General features: G+C 39.7%; 1 protein-coding gene across 1 annotated transcript in view; it reads left to right on the top strand.

Moving 5' to 3' along the window:
- Positions 1-2071: 2071 nt before the first annotated feature.
- Positions 2072-17198, top strand: part of LOC309442365 (cytosolic phospholipase A2 epsilon-like) — a 36234-nt gene continuing 21107 nt past the window's right edge. The window contains exons 1-3 of the mRNA XM_082058144.1: positions 2072-2113; positions 2459-2545; positions 9479-9554. Coding sequence (XP_081914270.1) covers positions 2087-2113; positions 2459-2545; positions 9479-9554 — 190 coding nt within the window. The 5' untranslated portion in view covers positions 2072-2086. The remainder of the gene's footprint in view (positions 2114-2458; positions 2546-9478; positions 9555-17198) is intronic.

Consider the following 17198-nt stretch of genomic DNA (forward strand, 5'->3'; position numbering starts at 1 on the left):
GTCAGGAAAGAATAGTCGTTAGACAACAAGCAACTCTTAGTCACCTTCCTAAGGGATGCTGGAGGCTTCTTCCCGCACCTCATTTCCTTTTGTCTTAAAGCCAAAGGTGCGATATGACACACGTAAATGAAAACTGGCTCTCATGCAAAAAACTCACACCCATTATCTTCCATGTATTGCAGAAACAAGACCTGGAGCTGATGACCTTTATGGGGCACAATTACAAAGAAATTGTGGCTAACATTATCATTCTTCTCTTGTGGTACTCTACCTCTCCTAGGCACTTCAATCAAGGTTACAGATAGGCTGTAGCAGAAGAAATAAAAAAAGTGTGTGCTTTTGTGTGTACAGTTACTTTTCTCTAAACGGTTTCTGGTCACCATTTTAACAGAGAGAAAAAGAGAAAAAAAATAACCCAGATTCTAAAAATCTTTTTACAAAAGCACAACTGCTCATTTTAAGCAACACATTGGCCAAAGTGTGAGACAGGCTTATGGCTGTCCTTTGCTCATTGATGCAGTTTAGCTAATTTTAATTTCAATTAAGCGGTTCCCGTTCCATCAAAAAGTTTCAATACAAGGAACGTGAGAAAGTAAGTTCACAGCAAACGTTTCCCTTACACTATGTGATAAAATAAATATGTTTATGTAATTTTAAAAAAAAATCAGCAAATATAGGCATAAAATTAAATCAAACATTTGCAAGGATGGAATACTGCAGGTAAGATGACCAAATTGTCTTAACTTATTATCCTGGTAACACCAGCTTTTCATATTGATTCCTCTGCACATATAAGAAAAGTGTGTAATGAGATTGCTGGAAGTGATTTGGTTAGTGTCTGGTTTCTATACAACACACATTGTCACAGTCAGAGTGGCTGTGATTTCATACTTATGCAGGTCTCTAGTAGGAAGCATCATGCTTTGTCATCCTATTAATCTCAAGTCCTTTCATAAGCACTACTTTTCATCATTTGGGAGGACTTTCAGTACAAATGTATGTGTGCCTCATAAGGCTTGCATAATGGATTAGAAAATGTAATCACTGAGCTTGCTAGAGGTGTCCTGAGCACATGTAGATCCTCATTAGATGAAAAAAAAATCATAAAATGTACAGGATTAGTCCATTAAATTCCAATAGTCTAGCCAACTGGTGATTTGAATAAAGTTGCTCAGAAATCTGAATTTTTTTTGCGTCAGAAAGTTACAGTTCTGAACTGGGGAAAGCAAAATTCAAGAATTAAAATCTCCTAAACTGAAATTATTTTAGTTTGTTGAAATGTTTCATGATTTTTCAAGGTGAAATGTTTGATTCTCATGTAAATATGTTAACAAGCATAAAGTATTAAATGTAAAGCCCAGAAATAAGTAAAGCATTTCAAATGGAGAAGTAAAACGTGTTTTAGGGAGCACAGAAATGTTGCTTACCAAATTTCTCCCTTCTTTCATTTATTTTGAAGTAGAATGCTACAATAAAAGCAAACAGGTACGTACAAATCATGATGCAATGGCACTTTTCAGGGAAAAATATTCCTTCAGAAGAATTCTTAGTATCTTCATACATAAACATCTTCCTCCTAAGGATCATCTCCATTGTGGTTTTTTAATTTTTTTTATTATGGAGGCAATAATGTGTGGAATTTAGGGTCTTTGCATGGAGACAATAAGTAAATATGTCGATTAGGCTATTATTTTCATCACTTTTAGATTCTCACTGAAAGAGTACCTCTCACAGATGATCTCTATCAGATCATTAATCAGGTTATTGTTGTTATTACACCTCTACAAGACCCCAGGTGGGAATGCTTCAGTCTCTCAGCACACTCTGCTCAGGCACAAAACCTGCAGATATGAAGGTTCACACCTTGCAGCAGACAGGCTCTTTGGACAAGTAATGTGGGTGGGAAATTTTCCTGTTTCAGAAATCATGGAAGGGTGGAGCTCTGACTCAATGTAATAAAACACCTGCTCAGCAACTTCTGACACTCTTCAAAGCTGTAAATATGTTTCAGGAGTCACAGGCAACTGTGGAGCCTAAGACTCAGGTGCCATTCACAGCACCTCCTTTTAATGCAGCAGCGATCCCCATGGCATCAACCTCTGCCTTCCCTCAGGTAAGTGGAAAACAGAACAAGCCTGGCAGGCACCTCTGCCTATTTGATTCAGATTTGCCCCCAGACTATAGACAGGTGAAGTCCACTCTTACCTACAGGACATAAATCTCCAAGAAAATCAGATTGTCCTTCCTTGGCTCTTTGCAGCTATAAGGACCTGGAGTCAATATATTTCCATATAGCACAGAAACAGCTGGCACTTTCCTGACATATTCGTTTTATCCACCACAATGAGGAGGTGTGAATTGCCGATTCCATATTGCAATTCCACATTAAGGACTTGAGATAAGCAGAAAAATTGATCTTTACTCTCTTTTTCATCCTTTGTTCTACTTCTCTTAACAGCATTCAAGCAGCAAATCGAGTAACTTGGCAAATGAAGAAAGAAAATGGATGATGCACTACATAGCCCCAAGTGACACTGATGCTAAGGTACCAACTTCAGCAAAATAAAAATAGGTGGGACTAAACCAAGGTTTTTTTGAGAAGGGTAGGATTTTTTTTTTCCAAATTTTGTTCTTAAAGATTCTCATGCTTATTTAGAATTAGGAACATTTCATGAAAGAAAATGCATGCTATTTTTTTTAAATTACATTATTTTATTTATATGAAGTGTGTTGTTTTCATGGTTGTAGTCCTTAGAGAAGTTCCTCAGGGAAAATGTTCTCATTTTACAGTTAAAATTGAGCTCACTTTGGCCTTCTTTTAATGGTATCTATTTCTATTGACTTTAATGGAGTTTTAGCCCAGCATGAATGGAGAACATTGCCAGTGTTTGAAAGAGCATGGTTTTTGGCAGTCCTTTGGGTTTTGGTCAATGATGCCAGTTTCCAGAAAAAATGTCCACTTTGTTAACTGCGAAGCTCATCACAACAAAAGCAGCACTCTAGCCACCTGTGCAGGGCCTGTGACAGAGACACATTTGCATCAAATGTGCACCAGCTGCATCAGTGATGATTTTTATCTCCACTCTCGGTTACATTGCAGCTGCCTACGCTTTGTGTCAAGCTGCCTCAAAATAAAACTGGGTGGTTCCAAATAAAAAGCAAACTTACTTTTGGTGACGTCTTAAATGGTATATGATTTGAATATCTATAGCTCACAGGAAAGCTGTATGTTTAATTTCTTGTTTGTGCAACCAGACTTCCAAATCAATAGAAAACTACAAACATTGTTTTTCTTTGTATGTCACAACCTTATCAAACTGATCTCTTGTTAGTAGCAGTCTGGCAGCTCCTACAGATGGAAATTAGTGTACAAAAAGGGTGACAGACCTTCAGTGTGGTGTGAAACCTGATATACATGGCTAAGTAGCATAACCAAAACTGACATGGTGTTTAGGACTTCATAATTTGCTGTGTGTGTGCGCACTAAAGTTCAGCAATGGAATGGAATTTCCTAAAGCAGGAAAAGCAACTATTGGGGAGTGAAATGATCCAATCTTCATAGTATTTTTGTAATGATTTATGGTATTTCTACTGAAGTGGTGTTTTGATTTAGAATATCCGTGGCTAAAAGCTTTCAACCCTTTATTAGTACTGAGGTAGTTACATGTATATAAAGGCTGTTGGAATCCAGCACATGTTTTTGAATGTATGTAATGTAAAAAAAAATCCTGTGGCCATAAACCCCTGCATATAGCGGCTATGGGACCCTTTCCACAGCTTTAATTCATTGTTCTTGTCATAATTTCTCCTTATCAAATGAACCTCCAAAAGTTTTCTTTGCTTTCCGCAGGTGTTTAACAGCCAAAAGATTCCCAGACACTTTTTGTTTGCCTCCTGGCTTTTGAATATGTCTTCTCTCCTCTGTAATAAAGCTTGGCAGAAAACTGGCATTAAAGGCACAGACTTGTGCAAGCCAACCAGTTTCTGCTGCTTACTGGCATTGGGTTTCCTGGGAAGCTTTCGGCAATTCCCTTGATTTTTGCAAGCCACAGCTTGCCATCTGCAACATGAGGATACTCATTAGTAGAGAGGTGCTAGAAGGGTAAGGTGCTATAAAGCAGATCTTGAGTCCCAGAACAAGTAAACAGGTACAAAGCTTTACTTAACGCTAACGCTTAAGTACTTACCCAACTACTTGCTTCAGTTTGAGAGGACTTTGTGTAGCTGTTTGATAAACTGAATAGCTACTGGATTGGTTTAGAAAAACATGCCCGAGGGCTGTGAATGGAATTTAGCTGTATTGCCTGCCTACAGTGCAAAGCCAAATATGCCACACTGCTAAATTTTCAGGAAAATGTAACAACCTTGTAAAACCTCCTTCATATTTTAAAATGGATACGAGAGCATCGCTTCAGCCGTTTCATGAAGTCCCAAGTTGACAGTTTGCCTTCTAACATCTTACACATGAATACAGGAAAGACAAAACATACTAAAGAAAGATTATAAATAGTTGTAAAGAAGACCATAATTTCAGTAAATGTAGATGTATCACTGGATATTATTTGTTAGTGCATTGTCTTATACAGAATAATGTGTTATCTCCAAAGATTTAAAAAAAAAAAAAAAATTCCTTGGCAAATTACCAGCTTCAAAAACTGATTGTTGGCTCATGACCTGAATGCACTGAAAAATACAGTAATGCAAAGAGCAAGAAACTAGGAAGCATAATCTTATCTCAAGAATAGTAGTATTAACATGGTGTGGGGAGGCCCACCGAAGTATTCCACTGGACATGAAGTCAGAAAGCAGAGGAGAACTTGGAGAATTTTATCTGCATCACTTACACAAAACAAAACAAACTGATTAAAGTGGTGCACATCACTTTGCATTGTCACAAACTAGAAAATGCCATGACATTAGCAAAGGCCCCGTAAACTTTCTCTCTTAAAAAAAAGTACCTGTGATTGATGCAGGTCATGCAAGGTCACCTTTGTGGGGGTAACAATGAGCCTGTAAGGAAGGTTGCTCAGTGTGACAATCACTCTGCCATTGCAGGGATAAGTTCAGAGAGATTTATCGTTGTTAGAAGAGACTGCAAGAGGATTTGCTCATCTGTGTAGTGTGGATTTTTCAAATTTTGGCAATACTTTATTGTAGGTATCAGGAATTGCTCCTGGCTTAATATGGAATGCAAATTTTGTGCTGAAAAATGGCTGGTTTTGATAATCAGTCACTCATGGATAGTTGATTATATTACCCAGCTTGCTGAACTAATCATTTTTTAATGTAACACGAATTATAATCATCAGCAGCAATACACTTGATTTTTTTAGTGTATTCCTGTCATTCAACATACTGTTGCAAATAAATGATGACTAGAGAGCAGAGATGATTAGTTGAATGACTTCCATTTACGGCACCAGGGACTTGAGCTTTAGTTGTAAGATGTTATTTTGCTTTTTGAATTTTCTGGAGTAGTTTTCATGTCTGGCAGTTGGCCATAAGAAAAGTACTCTATGAAGTATTTTTTCATTAACTGCCTTCTCTAAGGAGGATAAGTCTCCTTTTCATTTGTCTCGGAGATTTGCTTTATAGTTAATAGTTCACTTAATAGTTAGCAGTTCTCTTCAAAGGCATCGGTGTCTCAAATTATGATGATCACTGAATATTGTTTTTCCTTTTATCCCTTAAGGTGGGGATGAAAATGTTTCCTAGAGCAGACTGGGTTTTTTTCTGAAGGACTCTGATTTGGGTGATAATGCCATCTGAGTGTTATATTGAGAGAGAGTGAGAGGGATTCAGAGTACAGATTGGTTCTGAGTTCTGTGAAAACCCTTTTCTAACTGGTAAAATTGTTGAGAATATAAACTAGTGTTTGCATTATTCCTTCAAATTTTAAGTAATAATTGTCCTCGGGGGCACGGATTTTGCTACTAAGCCATGCCGACCCAATGAATAGACCCAGAGAGCAAGGCTCAGGCTGAGGAAAGCTCAGCCATGACTTGCCTGGCTGCATGTTCTCTGCCACCAAACACATTTACTGAATGCATCTCTCAGTTTCACAACATAGCTCTGTCCTCTTGTTAATTCAAGTCTCCTTATCCACGCTCTCTCTGGTGGTCTTTGTTCCATGGCCGAATGCTGCTTGTGCTCTGGCTGACACAGCCTGTATCTTGCTGTTTCACAGGACTCAGATTTCTCAGGCAATACGGTGAAATTTTCTCCTGGTAGGCAGAGTTTCCATGCACAGTCCACTGGTTTTCCTCTTTCACAACCCCTACTCAGAGCCCTTCTCCTGGAGGAGAGAAATAATTTTTGCGTATTACTCAATCAAATTTCTAATCTGTACATTATGGCTGATTGGGTGCTCTGCCTTAGTGTTCCCTTGCCAAACTCTTCAAATTTAAATAAACTCCTGCTCTTTGCACCAAGCCATCTTCCTGTGACACCAAATATCTCCACCCACTTTCTCACCATGATTCCACAAGAAACTAGGTGCTTGAAGCCTTGCGTAATTTTTTGACACTATCTAATCTGTGTAATGTCTTACTGTTCTTCACGGAAACACTTTATATGTTCTATTGTTTCGTTTTGGTTTTCCTTCCTAACATAGCCCTCCTACATGATGTCTCTTATCAGTTTGTCTACATTTGCATGCAAAGTATGAGGTTCTTGTGATACATTCTTCACTTAACCTCTGTTCTTGTCTGCTGCAGTGGTGCTCAGGAACAAGTGCACAATCTGGTGCTTGGTGTAAACATGTCTTCGCAGAAATCACACTTGTTTCTGTCATTCCACTTTGCGAAAAGTCATGGCAGTTCATACATGTCTCTGGCAATCTTTAAAAACACATGTTCCAAATGCTGGCTGAAGGACTGATGCCATTAAAGAAGGCTAAGAGAGAAACATCACTAAATGCAAATCCTTTAACTCTTTCTTTTATTTCTCCTTAAATATGTCTGCTGAAGTTTTTATGTATTTCTCTAAGTTGAGTATTTTTTTTCAGAACAGTATAGAAACCTAACAATAATGGTTGAAACAACAGCGTGGAAATGGCTCAGCCCAGATTCTGATAATGCTGAGATTTACACTCCCTGTTTGGAACAAACAGCCATATAAAATATCCTATGCCCTACCTACAACTTTAAGCAACAGTGATTAATTTCCTATTTAGTTTTGGAACACACCCACACAGAAGCTGACTTCTGATTCTTGCAGGCTAATAAAGAGAATGCATTTATTCAGCACTTAATAGCCCTCTTGTTGTTTTTGGTGTTCCACTTCTGCAGCTCACAGCAGAAAGTATTAGTATTTTAATTTGTCAATTTATTGAAAACATTTTGACATTATGATACCTGGTTATAAGCTTGAGCTCATAGGCAAAGATTTAAGGTTCTTTTAGGCACTGGTTAACTTTTATTTAATATGCCTTTAAATTACTCAGCATTTTCTCAAAAATTTATTCTTGCCATTTCGTTGGATAACTTCATAGCTTGAGAATTACTGCCATTTTTTGCAAATTCCTTTTGTGACCTTCATATCTTTCATCCCTATAGAGATGGAAATTATTTGGAAGGTTAAGCTAAATTTTGTCATGATTAATTCCATGTGCTCCAATGCTTTACACACTTCAGCTGATGTACTGTCTTGTCTCACTGATTTCTTATACTCTGACCTTTTTAGCAGTCTTTGACTTTTCGTCACAGTAGCACCTGTGAATGTGCTTTCTCTTACTTCACTCTAAAGTTTCTCCCTGTTATTTTAACTGAAGTTTCTCAGAAAATAGATAACATCTCCTAATTATTTCATCATGTTCCACCAGCACTCCTCCATTTTCACTTCAGATAATATTTGAATACTTTCGTCATTAGCTTTCACGACAGCTTTTTACTTGGGCCACCTTGTGTTGTTTCATGAGGTGACTTTACTAAGAACTACTGATCTATTTGCCTTTTGCTATTATCTCAACTCCTCCTTGAATATCAGTGACTACCATCAGGCCTCCACATCACTGAAGTGGCCACCTGTTGCTTCACCCCAATATTTACTGTGCCTTCAGTATTATTTGGCTGAATACCCTTCTGCAAATCAACAAATGTCATCATAATTAGTTTGGTCATTTTATAACTTCCACAGATCCTTGCTATTAGAAGTGCAAACTAACACTTCCCTGTTCCCAAATCCTCCTAATTTTAATGCTATAACATTTTGGTTTTATTGAGTCCTTAAAAAAAAAAATTATTATTTTTCCATAACCTGATACTCTCAAGGTGACTTTTTAATATATATCTTATACTATTTGTATCTTCCTCCCTTATTGGACATAGCAAATTCAGAGTCTGCTAATAACATCTTTGCATGCAGAAAATTCTCTGGATTTGACAGAATTTGAAAGACCATTTTTCTTTCCTGTGCAGACCCTCGTTCACTGCAGTATTACTGTGTTACCCCAACTATCTAATGAGACCTGGTCCTATACATACATCAACTTGGGAATTTATTACTCAATATAGTCTGAGATTCCGGAAGTTCTTCCTTTTCTTCTGCTTCTGTTCCTAAACTATGATACAGGTAGCCACCCCCCGTGCTGATTTAAACTTTTCATCCAGTCTCTTTTGTACAACCATGGTGCAGCTCTCTTTCCTTTCTATAAACCTCATCTATTTTAACAAATTTTCCACAACTGTTTCCACAGTCAGAGAATCCAGACAGCCATCTGTGCTGCAGTCATAATAAGCTTTGTCCATTTTCTGCCTCTTTCTGCTGTTACCGTAGTTGCTCTAGCTGCTGCTGATGGACATGGTGGACCTGTTCTCTGGAGATGTAAAATCTCTAAAGCACATGTGACTGGCATAACTTTTACAGATCCAGTTGGTGGGGCCTGGCATCTTCAACAAGGAATTAGAGATAGCTTTCTTTGAGATGTATTGTAGTCAAAACCATGTACTTTTTAATACTACTCCATGTCTATCAATCAGACAACCACATTTGGTAAGAAAAATTTCTGTTCCCATAAAGCAAGCTAGAAGCATTTGTCTGATGCTGTGTATTGCTCTGGTGGCCTGAGTGCTAATACTAACCCTTAGACACCTCTCCATTATTAAGTTTTTTTTTGACCCAAATTGGAGCATTTCTGATTTGTGATTCAATTAATTTTGTGTCATTGTATTGGATGCTGATGACTGCACGTATAATTTAATGTAATTGGTTAACTGAACTTTCTCATCTTATTTGTCTCCACTTTCCTATTCATCGTCTCCTTCCACACTTTGTTTGTATGCTTAGATGACTGCAGCTTTTAGGGGCAGATGAAGTTCGTGGAGAAAGTACACTTCATTGCCTCTTGTACTTTTGCTGTGATGCCAACTGGAAGAGACGACTTCAGCAGAACCTGGGTTCCTTTCAGTGTTTAGTTGTCGTTACAACAAATACATGTATTCCAAACTTTAAAGCACATTTCCTTTGTTATTTTTTTCAGCAGGAGGAAATATCACCTTATTCCCTGCTCACTGTAAGAATCATAAAGTTGAGAAATGCTCATCAGGCAGATTTTTGTAAGTACCAGATTTTCTTACTGACATTTTACAGTTCTAAAATCACTAGATTAGTTCCTGCTTGTGCTAACAGCTGGACAAATGTAAAACACAAAAATCATGCCAGCTAAGAAATAACAATCAAAGCAAATTTCTGCCACAGAATATGTATTTACAATTTCAGAAGTTTATTGTTGTTTGGTTTTGTGTTTGTCTTTTCTGTTGTTGTTGTTGTTGTCGTCTTTTTTTAATTATTTTTTTAAGAATTCAGCAACAAATTAATGCCTGCTGGGGTACTGGCTGAATCTTTAAGACTTTAATCAGTCAGCAAAGCACAGATCAGCTGTTTATTTCAGAGGTGTGAAAATATCCTAACACCTGTTTTAATACCCAGGGCTTTGTATCCCATGTCTGTAACAAATACACAGAATACAGGGCTGAAATCTTTACACATCAGTCAATCTTAATTCTTTGCTCTAAAGACCCCTGCCACATCTCAGAAGTTCAGTGAGGTGTACATGTCCTGAACAGCCACATTGTTATGGATGTTTCTGACTCTTGTCCCCCACTGAAAGATACATCTCAGAAACCATAGTACATGGTGTGTTATGGCTTAGATGCAAAGTGTTCTCAAAATGTATGATATTTGTCCAGCCCTTACCTGGTACTCCACTTCCACAGAGGTTTTTGTCTGGATAATTTTCTCTTGCCATTCCAACTTGTCCCTCATGATCTTGCCAGGTCAGTAATAACTACAGTTTTGTGTATCCATTTACCATACTGTTCTGTATCCTTTTGCTCTGCAATTTCTTTCCTTTTTGGGAGATCGTGCTGATGTTCAGCAACACCACAGCCTCTCCATTGCCTAACATTTCACATAACATGTCACCTCACTCCTCTGTCTTTCCACTTTTTAATATTTTAGTACAGCTAGAGGATCCATCAAAATGCAAAGTTGTTAACCATTGCTGTTTACGCGGAGCAAAAGTCAATTCTTTAGCTATGGTGCTCCAAAATGTGGTGGCTTTGGTGCAGTTACCAAAGCTGTCAGAGGACATGGCTGTACACTGCATGTCAAGGACTCTCAGATTGTCTTGATACACTCCCTGAAGTTAGAAACTTGGACAATATCTATGACAGGCACAACTTTTCTAAAGAAACAAGATGAGGCGCCCCGTGCTGCCAGTAAACTAGCAGCACTGCTTCAGGTTACTTTGGCCTGGAAACCCTAAGAGATTTTGTTTCAGAAGACTACTTTGGACTAGACCCACATTTTCATGAGACAGCAAGTGATCTCACAGACTTTGAGGATATGTTTTTGCTTTCTCCAAGTGAGCAATATTTGGCTTCCACTGGATAATTCAAAGACAGGAACATTTTTCACCCCAGACACTACCATTTGTTTATATCTTTATCTTCTGATGGAACAATAGTCTACAAAAAAAAACTTCTCACCATATCTTTGTATTCCACTCACTTTGGCATTTCAAGAACATGGATGTCGCCATTGTTGATTTTCCAGCCAAATGGAGAAAAGTGTTTAGTTCACATGTTCTGTAATATTGGGTTGCAGAGAATAGAAAAAATATCATAGGATAGCAAAGAAGGTCAAATTAACTTATTATTTTTCACAGCTATGAAACATTGCACATACGTACAAGACCTCACCTTCATTCCTTTGAAGTGTTGATTTAATTTTTTTTAGTATCACCTTTGATCTAGAAGGGAAACTGAATAATAGGATAAGAACCATGATTCACTGGCTTATGTAAAGGGATTGCACAAAATAAAACAATGCTGCGTTCTCAGAAAATAGTGTTACTGTTGTGACCTTGTCCTCCATCCTGAGGACAGTGTGATTTCAGAAGTCTTGCATAATGAGAAGTAGACATTTAGAATATTCCCATTATCAACAAAATGTACATCTCTGGAGTAGGAATCAAGATGTGTGGGCTCATTTTTTAGATCTGCCAACAGACTTGTTGTATAAGTTTAGGCAAGTGATCCGAACACTCTGTGTCTCTTGCCCTAGCTATAAAAGATGGATAACAGAATATCTTTTCCCACACCTTTTCTGTCTCATGTCTGTTTAGATTACTTGCTCATTTTGAAAGAGCTTATCTCTTGTTTTGTGTAGGGGGATCCTAATTTAAGATGTGAGGTAAGTCCTAGAAACAGTGAGAATGCAAAAAGATATCTTGTAATTTTTAAGTGCTTGATTTTCCACTGATAGTCATGTCCTTTTAGCTTAATGTTTTGGGTTTAACATTTTAAACTATTTGAAGTATCAGAATAGTAAAAGAGCTACACATGCTAATGTGTGCTGACGAGAATTAGAAAATTATATTTACCTAGCCTTGTCTCTAATATGATCTTTTCCCCTGGAAAATGGATTATAAACAGCTGATACAGGTGCTATCTAACTGTGAGATATCAGTGGAAGACTAACAGTTTTTGTGATAGCATATTTAAAATTTCTCTGGATTTTCATCTTCCAAGTATTAAATCCAGGAACCAGCCACCCTTCCCACTGAGTGCATCAGCTTCTATGAGTTGCTTTTTCTGCTCTCATGCTGGCTTCCCATCTTTCTAAGCATGCACAGTAATCTGCTTGCTCAAGTTTCTGTTCATCTTTTCATCTCCACTTGGCTAAAATGTGCTTCATTGCTCCGATTTTGTCTCAAGTGCAGTCACGTCTGGTTCTTTGGCCATAAGAGTTTTTATATCTTTCCTTGACTTATTTGCCAAATCCTAGCTTCAGAGAATGCCACTTTCTATGTACTTCCACTGACACTCCTCACTATTGTGTGCACACAACTTGATCCTGGGTGGTTTTTAAACATGCGCCTCAATATCCATGTGATGTGTGTTTTGCAAATCTGGGATGGAGCCCCAGCTTATTCTGAAATGTAATGTTACACCTTTGCCTGTAGACAACATATGCTGGTGGAGCTTGGCAATGATTGCATATGTTTTCACACAAATAAAAAAATTAAAACAAAAATAAAGCACCCTGCTCCTCCTCAATGAATCAGTTAGCCCTTTTCATATACCTACAGTTGCTTCACCACTTTTGTGGGCTCCTCTGTACTTAAGTAATGTTGAACCCTGACATTTGCTTCATACTTCATGCAACTGGTTTCTGTCTTATCATGCAAATGGTCTTGACATGCCTGAGCTGATCTGTTTTCACTGTATTCTTAACTGACCTTTATGCCAATTCATAATCATGGGTCAGACTCAAACACACATTTCTGGCACTCCCTCATCTCACTGCATACACTAGGGAGGTGGATGCCCAGATAAGATCATTTACACTCATTCTGCAGCCGTGCATGCACCGAGTATCATCACCAGGCTCCAGTGCTTGTAGGTGGTTAAGCTGGGGAGGTGGTGGCCATGCTAGAAAGGAGACAATTCTGATAAAGTTTATGGGACCTTTACAGTCTGGCTCCTGCTTTGCAGTGATATTCACCTGCTCATTGTGAGACTGCAGACAGCCTTGGGTAAAGGAATGACTTTTTTTGGTCTTTGGTTGCTCATTTGCTCCTCCTCAGCTGGAGGTTAGTGCTACAGGCTTTTACAAAAGCTCATGTTTCCTGACTCTGTTAATGGTGTTACTTCTCCTAGAGAATTCCCTGTGTGTATGGGGAATATCTGGCCAAAGTGAGGTAGATGGGGAAAGGGTGGATTAGCTCCTTTCCTCGCTGCTAACACCCCTTCCAGTGACTTTTTTTCCCAAAAGTATGAGAAAGGAGCCAGGCAATGGGAGGAGGACCATGGTGGCATAGGCTCTCCAACACTTTACAGCCATTCTCCTTAAACAAATAGGTTATTGGGTGGCCACACAGAGCTGCACCAAGCTCCCAGCCTGGCCAATCTTTGCCATCATCAGTGCTTCCTTGCTGGTTTATGGCAGCCCCTAAGGCCCACAGGTGGAGGTCACCTTACCCCACTCCCATGGAACAACAGATGACCAGACAGGGAATTGCCTTGTGGCCCCATTAGTGGAAGCAGACCTGACCCAGGTCCTCAGGCAATGCCAGCTGCACAGACCTGCAGCGATGTGGCTCTTCCTACTATGAATAAGTACAACATAAAAGAGCGAAACTTTGTTAGACTCCACTGGATCTTGAAGAAGACCTGAGTAAAGGGATCTCTGTGATGGTCTGCTCTCTGAAACCATGGCAGCCTATGTGGGTACCAGCTGATACATACCAAGAGCTGGCTTTTGCTGCTGGAGGTTGTGTTTGGGCTCATTAAAACAGCAGGAGTAAAGAGGTGGGTGTCAGGTCTGGCTTGACATACTCAACCTCACTGGTGCTGGGTGTTCGCAACACTCTGCCTGGACTGCAGAGGTCAATTTGAGCTGTGTGTCCCAGTAAGAAATTACCCAGAGTGACTTTCAGGCTGATGGGTGATTTCTTTCTGGCAACAGAAATGTCTTCGCTGGGTGTTGTCCTGTCAGTTCAAGAGGCTGTGGGTAGGGTGGTCCCTGTGATGCAGCTGTCAGAACTGGGGTAGGACAAGGTGAAATCTGTGGGGGGGGATTGAAATGTGACTGTGTTTATCAGGTATATTTTCTAACTATAAAAATCAGGTGCATATGGAAGCTTTCTCAGCTGTGGAAGAAAACCTGTTGGTCTTAGCTGGGATGTCAGAACTATCACCTTGCTCCCTCTACCCCTCTTTTTGGTTTTTGACCATCCTTTCATTTTTCATCTTCGAATGAAGAGAGACCTTGTGTATTTCTAAAAGAGGAGCTCAGAGCCTTTTTCCTCTCTCAGCTTATTAAATTATTTTGTGGAATCTCTTCTTTTATTCCTTCAGAATAAATGATTCAGTTCTGGGGTGAAACATCTGGAGACCTTGCAAATCAGAGTGGATCTCCAAAGACATCAGGGGTTATTTTTGCTATGGAAAATAAATGCAAGCAAGTTATGGAGAATACAACTAGTGCAGGTGATACTCACTGTCCTGCCCCAAGAATGCAAGCAATGCCATTGGCACAGGAGGTAGAGGTTGCTAAAGATGAGAACGTGGCTGCAGTAGGTACTGCACTCACTGAGTCTGTCCTCCAGGAAGCAAATTCTACTTTGCCACTCAATTTAAATGGCTGGACAGGGTGGAGTGTTCATTCACATGGGACTGTCCATTCCTGGTAAAGCACATCACTGATTAAGCGTGGTAGATCTACGAGCCTTTGTTTTTTTCACAAGCAAGCTACAGAGAGTCATATTATGCTTACAGATGAGTGTTGCATCTGGATAATCTAGAGGACAGAGTTCAGTTCAAATCAGCACTCAGACAGACAGCAGTTGGAGGGAACTTCTTAATACCATTTGCATCATACTATGCTGGTGGGGGAAAATGTTCCCAGAGACCATGTCCAATGATTGAGAAATGAGGGCGGCTCTTCTCCTCCTTTAAGGTGAACTGTAGTAAACTCAGATTCAAAGGGAACCTGTCTGTGCAGATGGAGAGAAATTCTCTAGGAGAAAATTATTTCTTCTTTTTGGTGTTATGAAATGCAGTAACAAGACAGATGGGATTTTATAGTCTACATTCTATGTTCATATGAGACTAGTTTTTCTTATATGCTTTAGTTTTCAGTGCTGTAATTTTCTTCTTACTTGTTATGGAGATGAATGATTTTAGCACGTGATGGTTCATTCAGGAACATGTCACAGGACTGTACTTTCACAGAGGAGCAAAGCCCTGGCTGCCGTTCTCACCTTCTCAGTTCAGTCCTGATTTTTTAGCCCATGTTTAGCTTGAAGACACAGATGAGAAATAGTCCCATGAGCACACAAATGCAACTGAATCAGAAGAAGGTAAAAATTGGTAAAATATATCAGGGTCACTTAGTGCTGACTTCTAAATTGACTGTGAGTTCAGATGTCTTGGCATCCACATAGGGCAACATTGTGTCATCAGGGAATGAAGTTGCAACACATGCACTGAGTAAGGGCCTGGCATGGCATGAAATTGCTAATGATGCCCAGCAACCGCATTAAAATTAGAGCATGAAGAAAATGCAAATACTATTTTTTGTATTAGCTCCCAGGTAGCAGTGAATAAATGGGAAGATTTTCACTAGCTCTTTTGTACACTTTTTCAGGGATATGAGGGGGCAAAAAAAGCTGATTGGTCATTTCAAGTGCTCCGAGGTAATAGGGGTATAATAGTCTTCACAGTGTTCAGCAGACATCCAACTATCCTGTTATTTTCTTATTTGTCCCACTGTTTGCCTCACAGCTTAGCTGGCGTTCAACTGAACTGCCATTCTACAGAAATACATAAGCTCAGTTAGAGTCACAGCATGGGGAATAGTTGATGCCTTCTGTACAATTCAAGGAAAATATAGAAAATCGCAGTAATTTCATGGGAAACAATAACCTTTTCCTACCAGTAGGAACTGTAGATGTGCCACATGTGGCCTAGTTTCCTTTCTCCACAGAAAGAGGATATGCTGCATCCTAGTAGTTCCACCTCAGCCCATCTTCAAGGTCAAATTTGCACTCAGTAGTCACTAACAATTATATGTAATTTGTCTGTGACCAACTAGCCTTGATATTGCAGAATCACACAGGGTGGCTGAGGTGTGACAGCACCTTTGGAGATTGCCTAGTCCAGCTCCCCGCTCAAAGCAGGGTCAGCTACAGCAGGTTGCTCAGAGCCATGTCTAGTGGGGTTTTGAACATCACCAAGAACAGAGACTCCACAATCTACCTGGGCAACCAGTGCCAGTGATTGACCACCCACATGGTAAAAAACCTTTCTCCTTATGTTTAAATGGTATTTCCTGTATTTTGGGTTGTGTCCGTTGCCACTTACCTTTTACTGAGAAGAGTCTGACTCTGACTTCTTTAATTCCCTCTTTCCCCCACCCCAAGTCAGGTATTTACATATATTGATAAGATCCTCCTGAGATTTCTCTGCTCAAGGCTGAAGAGTCCCAGCTCTCTCAGCCTCTCCTCATGTGGCAGATGCTCCAATCTTCTTTGTGGACTTTTGCTATACTCATCCCAGTACATCCTTACCTCTCTTCTACCAGGGAACTGAGAAATGTGGTCTTGCCAGTGCTGAGCAAAGATGAGGAATCAGCCTCCACCTGCTGGCAACACTCCTCCTAATGCAGCCCAGGAGGCTGTTGGCCTATTTTACCACAAGGGCACATTGCTGACTTATGTTCAACCTGGTGTCCACCAAAACACACAGGTCCTTCCCTGTAGAGCTCCTTTTCAGCTGGTCAACCCCCAGCCTGTCCTGGTGCAGGAGCTTATTCCTCCTCATGTGCAGGACTTTGCATTTCCCTTGCTGAACTTCATGAATCTCATGTTGGCTCAGTTCTCCAGCCTGTCCAGGTCCCTCTGAATGGCAGTACAGCCATCTGGTGCGTCAACCACTCCACCCAGTTTTGTACCACCTGTAAATATGCTGGAGGTGCCCTCTGTCCCATCACCCACATTGTCAATAAAGATGTTAAATAGCATTGGGCCAAGTAGCAGTCCCTAGAGTACTCTACTGGTGACTGGCCTTCAGATTGACTTCGTGCTGCTGATCACAAGCCTTTGAGCCTTGCAGTTCAGCCAATTTTTAATTCACCTCACTGTCCATTTATCTAGTCTGTACTTCATCAGTTTGACAAGGAATTGTAAATAG

Source organism: Streptopelia decaocto (genome assembly GCF_964273445.1).
Source record: "Streptopelia decaocto genome assembly, chromosome: 7".
Lineage (NCBI taxonomy): Eukaryota > Metazoa > Chordata > Aves > Columbiformes > Columbidae > Streptopelia > Streptopelia decaocto.